General features: G+C 35.4%; 1 protein-coding gene across 1 annotated transcript; it reads left to right on the forward strand.

The window, feature by feature from the left end:
* The first annotated feature begins 614 nt into the window (after positions 1 to 614).
* On the forward strand, positions 615 to 8755 carry LOC104228264 (AT-hook motif nuclear-localized protein 5-like). The gene is made up of 5 exons (XM_009780704.2): positions 615 to 1954; positions 3030 to 3097; positions 3960 to 4091; positions 7845 to 8006; positions 8149 to 8755. The coding sequence occupies exons 1-5, from the start codon at positions 1507 to 1509 to the stop codon at positions 8362 to 8364; spliced, it is 1026 nt and encodes a 341-aa protein (XP_009779006.1). The 5' UTR covers positions 615 to 1506; the 3' UTR covers positions 8365 to 8755.

Here is an 8755-nt window from a genome sequence, read left to right on the forward strand (position 1 = left end):
ATTTTGCAGGAAGAGTGAAATATAAATGGCAAAGCTTAAGTTCTATCTGTAAAAATCGAATCAGCATTGAAACATTTCACAAATTTCAAGTCAACAATCAATTATCCCACAAACGTTACACAAAACACTAATAATCCAAAGATGTTTGTTCTGACACTGCTGCAACCATTGCATTCACATAATGTAAACATTCTACCAATACAATGTTAAAAACAGAATGAAAAATTCTCTTAAGATGGTGGTAGTATTAGAGAATTAATCATAGTGCCTTTCAGTTGTTAATAGAAGAAGAAGAAGAAAATGAAGGAGGAGAAATGAGCTGAAATTGTTTAAAAATTGGATACAAATTAAAATTAAAAAAAAAATAGGTATAAATTAAATGAGGTGATCAAATAGGCACACTTGCAATTTTTACTTTTTAATTCTTCAACTATAATGAAATTGAGAAAGAGAAAAGGTCTTTCTTTATCTTCTCTCTCCACTTCTTGCCCAGAAATTTGAAATACTAATATTAGCAATATGACAAAGACATATTAATACTTAGGTGCACCCAACTTAGCCAACTGTCTACCAATGACCTCTAAAGCCAACCCCTTAAGTCAGAAACAAACTCTCTCTCTCACTGACTTCTGTTTGAAACCCTCTCTAAAACCCCATTAAAATAATATTATTTCTAAGTCTAAAAAAGAAAGGTGTCTGTATCTATACTGACTCTACTCCTTTACTTTAATTCAAAATCAAGAAAAGCTCAAAATTTTCTATTTCATTGCACTTTTGTCTTTACCCTCCCTCTTCTCTTTCCTCTCTCTCACTTCAAATCTAGGGTTTCATTTTTCTTTTTCTTTTTCATCTTTGTTTTTGCTAAAGAGCTGTTTGTCAACTTTTTTCACTCAAAATTACAACTTGGGGTTGTCTTATAGAGTTTTAGATTTTAGCCATTTTTCAGTCTTGAGCTTTAATGTGTGATTTTTTTGTAGTTGTTTTAGTTCAAGTTCAGTGTTTAGCTTTTTTTCACTATAAACTACAACTTGGGTTGTGTTATATAGTTTTAGATTTTAGCCATTTTTCAGTTTTGAGCTTTAATATGTGATCTTTTTTTAGTTCTTTTAGTTCAAGATTCAACCTTTAGCATTTTTAACTGACTTTTTTCCCCTTGTTTGTGGTACTTTCTTAACTGGAAAGTCCAACATTTCCCTTTATTTTTCTTGTTTTTAGCTTTATAGTCCATTTCTGAAATACCCCACTTAAGCCCTTGTCAAGTTCTTGCTAAGTTATGTTAAAAGTTTCAATATTTTTGTATATAGAAGCTAAAAGAATCAGTTTTTAGTTGAGAAAATTTTAGTGAGTAGAGTTATGTTGTTTTTAAGATCTTTATTTTGGTTGAATTTTGAGTTGTAGTGTTAGTATTTTTGATAAATTTATGTTAAAGTTTCAATTTTTTTGAATATAGAAGCATAAGAGAATTAGTTTTTTTTTTAAGTTGTGGAAATTTTGGTGAGTAAATGCATGGATGGAAGGGAAGGGATGGTGTTATCTGGGGGTGGTGGTTATTATCTCAATAGAGGGATTAGTGGGTCTAATTCAGGGTCTGTGGGACCCACAGGGGTAGTACCTGTACCACCTGGTTACAATGTAGTTCAGTCCAATGTAGGAGGAGGAGGTGGTAGTTTGAATAGTTCTAGTACATACCAAGTTGTTGGGAATTCATCACCTAATAATTTTGGCCATGGTATTAATATGAGTGTTGTAGCGTCTAGTGTTTCACCTGGTGGTGATCCAGTGAAAAAGAAGAGAGGTCGGCCGAGGAAATATGGTCCTGACGGAGGGGCAAAAATGTCATTAGGACTATCACCCTTGTCATCTAGTCCTTCAACTGGCTCTATTACTCCGGGGCCAAAGCGCGCTAAGGGTCGACCTCCTGGAAGTGGATGGAAGCAACAATTAGCTCCACTTGGTAAGTTCTAAGTTGGTTGAACTTAATGGATTATGACATTCTATTAATGTTGTGTAAATTGATGAGTTAGGAGTTTGTTTGAACTCTATTTTGTATTTATTTGTCTAAAGTGTGTTGTAAAGATGATTTATAACTTTTGCATTACATTGGGAATGAGATGATATAATTTCATATTGTGTATTTATGAGCTTAGTTATCACCTACCAACATGTGATGTGACTAAGCTTCCCCTGAGCCGAGAGTCCATCGGAAACAATCTCTCTACCTTCATAGGCTGCGTACACACTACACTACTCTCCCCGGATCTCACTGTCGGATTATACTGAGTTTGTGTTTGTTGTTGTTGTTGCTGTGCTTCATTATCACCTAATTGTTACTCCCTCCGTCCCAATTTATGTGATGATGTTTGATTGCATAGAGTTTAAGAATGAAAGAAAAACCTTTGAAACTTGCAGTTTAAACTTGAGTCATGGATTTTTGTATGGCTATAAATCATCTTACTAAGGGTAAAATGGATCTTTTAAAGTGAAATTGTTACTAAATACAAAAAAGGTGTCATTCTTTTTGGGGCTGACTACGATGAAAAGAGTGTCCCATAAATTGGGACGGAGGGAGTATGAGTTTTGGGGTTTGAGTTATTGTGTCTAATCTGTACTATATGGTGATTTTGCCACTGAGAACTAGGGCTTACGGCCTGAAACTTGTTTACATTTAAAAAGGAGAACATAATCTTATGAGGAATCCAAACTCAGTTTGATGCCCCTATTATTATTATGTGTCCTGGAGAAGCAAATTGCTTTGCTTTTATTTCTTGGTATGGAGATACCTTAAATGATGTTTTCCGCAACTTATAAGGTCTTAATGCTATTTGAACAAACCAACTTCATTCGTATATCTTATGTTTTTCTTTTATTGTGATTATCTTTTCTGTTAGTACTGGTGGGCGGCAACGCTTCTCACTTAGTATTGCTAATTCTTGAACTTGGCCGATTAATTTTTCCAATTGCAGTACTAGTAATTCGGAAAATGTCCCATTTATTAAGGTGTAGTTCTGAAGACAAATTGCTTGCTGCAGGTGAATGGATGAATAATTCAGCTGGATTGGCTTTCACTCCTCATGTTTTACACATCAATGTAGGAGAGGTAATGTCATCCCTCATTTCTTAAAATAGTTTTACCTATTTTACAATGTTTTTTATACATTTGAAATCATACTAGCTTAAATAAGGCGCATAAATGGCACCGAAGGGTGTAGTCTAGCGGTACATCGCTTCATCCGAAGGCGTACACGCAGAACTTAGTACACCGACAGGGAGGTCCAATGATCCTCTTTTCAATTTCTTACTCTCTCGTGCGATTAACTCTCAAGCCATAGCAAACAAGTAAAAAATAGACCTCGGTGAAAGCCTCTTAGTCAGTCGAACTCTCGGGAGTTTCCTAAAAACTTAGTGAGAATGTCAATTGCGAGCTCAAGTGGGAGGTCTCAGTTCAAATCCCATCGGAGGCAAAAAACACTAGGTGATTTCTTCCCATCTATCTTGATGGATAGAGTTACACCTGGTTCCTGTTGCTAGTGGGAGGTGGCAGGTATCTATGGAATCAGTCGAGGTGCGTGCAGGCTGGCTCAGACACCACGGTTATTAAAAAAGAAATTAGGCGCATAAATGATTGAGAATTCATGTGGTATGTTACCATATGATCAGCACTGCATTGAAAAGTTGAAGTGCTCTGTATAATTTCACATAAGCTCATGGCTCCTTGTTTACACTTGATGTTGTTGGGAAGACATCCACAAAGTTTCTAAAAGGAAGAGTTCTTACGCAGAATTATGAAAATATGATAGCAGCATATGTCTTTGTATGCTAAAAACATATGTGTGCCCTTAACATTATAATCAGCCAAAATTTTTGCAGCCTATTTTATTTTTGTATGATGCAAAATATTCTTGCTTGTTTTGCCTGTTCCGTATATGCAATGGGATAAGATAGTACCTTAATGTCTGCAGGATGTTGCGGCAAAATTACTGGCGTTTGCGGAACAGAGGCCAAGGGCTTTATGTGTCTTAACAGCTAATGGTGCAGTTTCTGCTGTAACGTTACGGCCTCCTGCAAGTTCTGGTTCCACTGTCACTTATGAGGTTAGAGTGCTTTTTATTAATTTATAATTTACTTGGTATTGGGACTTTCTAAACTTCCTTTCAGCCAAATTGTTGATCTTCATCCCTTCGATTGTAGAAACAGAATATATCCTAGATTACTTATTGGTGTTTGTGTAGTGCTGCAGTTAGCTTACAGATCTTTATTAGAAGTGTTGTTTATGTAATGGGGTTAATTAAGAAAATCCATTAAGGCGATCATGAATACAGTCATTGATGATGAAAAGGCTAGTGTTGATTTTGTATTATTTGTTGTGCAACTGCTTAATTGTAACATCTTAATAACATGTACACCATGTCAAGTGAAGAACTTTTACGTATTTTTGTAAATCGTGGAGTTCTTACCTTAGAATTTTATCCTTGTTAGTAATTGTTAATCCTAAATAGCATATGGTAAACTTTGACGCTAAATCAGAGTTTCTTGAACTCTCACCTTTTCTGAGCACTGTTGGTGGAGGAATAGTGTTCAGAATGGAGGCAAGGCTGAATGCTGCTCTGCACCGGTGAGGAGCCTTGGCTGATATCATTCCGTTTTTCTAAGGCAGAACCTTTTGGTGAACTCAAATGCTCTAGGGTTAGAGGTCAATGATTTTGATGTTGAGATCTTGACATCATACTTAGAGAGTATCCCTTCCCAATACTCCTTCACGACCCTACTATATGCAATGACATCATCGTCACCAAGGTAGCATAGGCCTTATCCCGCTTCCGGGATAAACACGTGCTGCCAGCCACACCACCCTGCGATGAGAGACAAACAAGAGGGGCCGAGAAGATTAGAACAATCTTATTTATCCCTCTATATTGCTTTATACATACTGAAATTGTCGTATTAATGCCGGATAAGTAAGTTTTGTGCCAATAGAAATACATGTCAGTAACAGTTCAGGCAAAGCTTATATAAGAAAACAAGCATTTCATATGGTCAAGTGTTGATTAAACCCTCTAGGACATGATCTGGACAAACATAAGACTTCTTTAACAAGATAGTAAGAATTTTTCTAACATGGCAATGTCATTTCCGATATTCATAATTTCTTCGATCTCAGACATATATTTCTAACCACAATTAGATAGTGGTGTTTAATAACATGAAAACCTAGGCCAACATTTAGTCATGGATAATAAAAAGAAAATAAAGTGACACCTAGGTCATGATATCTAGAATAATTACATAAAGATCTAAAGCAGGATGCTTTCACACACAAATATATTTCAGACCTTTAATATTTGACGTAGCAGTGTATGTTCTCTGTTAATACTGTAATCAGGTTTCAGGTTCTCTTGATCTACATTTAAAATGTATTTTGTATTTTCAATTAGTTGAAAAAAGTAAATTAACAATTAACCTTACAAACATATTTTCTAAGATGTTAAAAAAACACGTTTGATCATATGCTGAAGCATATTCACAACACGTTTGACATTATCCATAGAGCATACTTAGGTTGAGACACTTAACAAGAGAGTGCCGTTTGCTTAAATGTAACAAAATGGTAAGAATCCCGATAAGTGACTCTGCATTTGTTTTCTTCTGTCCTTTTCTCCAGCCTTTTCGTGTCGTCTTCTCTTAGCTTCTTTTTTTCCCTTATGGAACAATCCCTTGTAGAAGCTTCTGGAGATTACACATCTTGTTCCTGATATCCTTTGTGGTTGCTTCATTACTTAATTTTTGGGTGGCTACATGCTAAAATGATGAAACAAAAAGTATGGAGGAGAAAATGAACATATTGCTTGTCGCGACGATGTTTGATATCTAGTAGTTGATCTACTGGAGTGGTATATATGACTATGGTTTGTTAGTATCTATATATAATATAAAGTTGGGCTTAGAGTAGGTGAGAGTTTTTGGCCAATATTGTCCCTTATCTTTGAGGGTATGTCTATTTTGGTCCCTCAAATATAGCCCTGAGCATATTTAGTCCCTTAAGTATGCTAAAGTTGAGCACCTTTAGTCTCACTAACACAGAGTGTTAAAAAACTAACGGTTTTACCCAACTTTGATTCGCGAAGCAAATGCTTTGAAGCAAAACGTTCTCTCCTTTTATTGGATAACATAAATTGTCGCTTTAATTTCTCATTTTTAGAAAATGTCTTCTAAAATTTGACCTTGAAAATATCCCCTTTTGTGCGAGTTTTCAATGAGAAAATGACATTGTATAGCTATTTTTAAAAAATAGCCAAAAATATATAATATATATATATATATACACACACACACAATTTGTATGTTAATATACAAAAATTATACAAATTTTAAATACTTTTTCCTCATGTAAATAGTTTCTGGCACGGGTTTAAAGTACAACCTGATTATTCGTTTGCTTCAATAATATGCTTAGAAGTGATTCTGACGGCTCTGTTTTTTCAAATTTTTACTTTTCTTTTTGGAAAAATCGACTGAAAATTTTAAAATGTATATATGTATGTATATATATATATATACACAAAAATATACAAATTTTATACATTTTTCGGCTATTATTTTTATAGCGGCTATATAATATCATTTTCTCATTGAAAAATTGCATTTTCAAGGTCAAAATTTTAGAAGACATTATCTAAAAATGAGGAATTAAAGTGATAATTTGCATTATCCAATAAAAGGAGAGGAAGCGTTTTGCTTTTGAGCAGAAGATTTGCTTCATGAATCAGAGTTGGGTAACACCGTTAGTTTTTAACATATTGTGTCAGTGAGACTATAGGTGCATCCATTTTAGCATACTTAAGGGACTAAATATGCTAAAGGTTATATTTGAGGGACCAAAATAGACCTACCCCCAAAGATAAGGGACAATGTTGGTCAAAAACTCGAGTAGGTGATGTGGCACCTCTCTATGGCTAGCAAACACATTATCTTTTTCCTCACATTTTGCTGTTCTTTTTTCTCAAAAAATATGGGGAAAAAAGATAAATGTGTTTGCTGGCCATAGAGAGGTGTCACATCACCTACTCTATGACCAACTTTATATTAGATATAGATACTAACAGATTGTAGACATATATACCACACAGTGGGTCAACTACTACATATCAAACCTCGTCGCAGCAATCAATATTTCCTTTTCTCATAGGGACCTTTTAACTGTTTGAGGCACGATACATGTTCGGTAAGGATACTTTAGAATCACTCAGCAGTTGGGTGACGAAGTGTGTATATGTTTTAAGTAAAGAAACATATCTATAGAAAGTGGAAACAACTAACCATTCAACATTGGACAAAGTATAACACCTTGTTTTTAAGAGTATTTAGATTGTTTATTATCACTGACTGCTATAATTTACATTTCTTTTCAAATATAATGCTTTATATTGCCAAATTATGTTGATGTAGAGTTCGGAAAGGACTAACAATTCTACTGCAGACCTTTTTGTTTATGCATAATTCTTCTGCTTGAGATGAAAATCAGCCGATATGTTAAAGTTCTTCAAACAATTTAAAACCTATGGGCCAGGTATTTGTCTTTTGGTGGACCACCCTTAGTAATCTAATGATTCAAATGAAATCGGACGTTTTATTTTTGATAACCAAGAAATCCTCTTAGATCATTGGTGCACGGTTCAAAACTCAGTGGATAATGGTCGAGTCTTCCTATAAATCTTAAGTTTGTTGTTCTTGTTACCCTTTGCCAGTACGCAAGTCATTTACTCATTTCCTTGGGAGTCTTTTGACCCTGCGGAATGAAACTTGTGCTTTGATTAAACTGATGTTTGAATGTTTGTCATGTTGTGCAGGGTCGTTTTGAGATACTATGCTTGTCTGGCTCGTACTTGGTCTCTGAAAGTGGTGGCCCACGTGATCGCACGGGTGGTATAAGTATCTCGGTTAGTAGCCCTGATGGGCATGTACTCGGGGGTGCCATTGGTGGTAGGCTCATTGCAGCCAGCCCTGTACAGGTATATTGTTGATTCTTGTGAAAACTTGCTCATAACATATTTGGATTATGCGAATCTCCGACACGCTACCTTTGACGTGGAGGTCAGAAGTATCTGTTTCCTATGTTCTATGTGACAAGCAAATAATTAATTTTTTTTACAGGTGGTTGTATGCAGCTTTGTATATGGTCCAAAGATGAAGAGCAAACAAGAAACTAGTACCAAAGGCGAGAGCGAGTCTGCTGAAAAGCCATCTACAACGATTAATACTACTGTGAATCAAGATCCAACTTCAAATTCAGCAACCGGTGTTTGGCCACCGAGTTCAAGGCCTGAACTAAGAAATTCCCAGCCGGAGATCGACCTGACGCGTGGATGATTATAATTTGCTTCAATGGACACATTAGGGGGTTTGCATATATGTGCTGTTGTTGTAAATGAAACGCGCGACGGGAGATCAGCTCAACCATTTAACTAGCTGCCCTTTAGTAGATTGAAGGATTGTGCTAACAAACTCATGTAACAAAAGTATCCTTTTTTAGGTTCTTTAAAGTAGCAATGGTAGAAGTTGGTGTTGGTTGGAATTAGATTGTAATATTGCTATTTTTAGAAGGTTAAGTGTGATTGACTATTTTATTTTAGCAAAATTGATTAACGCACTTTTTCCCTAATTTTTTACTGTAGCATTTGACTGAGGTATTAATTTAGAAGGTAAAAAAAGAACTTTGAAGTTTTGGCCTATAGATGGCAAAGTTTGAGTTTTTCTTTGA

This window comes from Nicotiana sylvestris, chromosome 12, assembly GCF_000393655.2.
Source record: "Nicotiana sylvestris chromosome 12, ASM39365v2, whole genome shotgun sequence".
Taxonomy (NCBI): domain Eukaryota; kingdom Viridiplantae; phylum Streptophyta; class Magnoliopsida; order Solanales; family Solanaceae; genus Nicotiana; species Nicotiana sylvestris.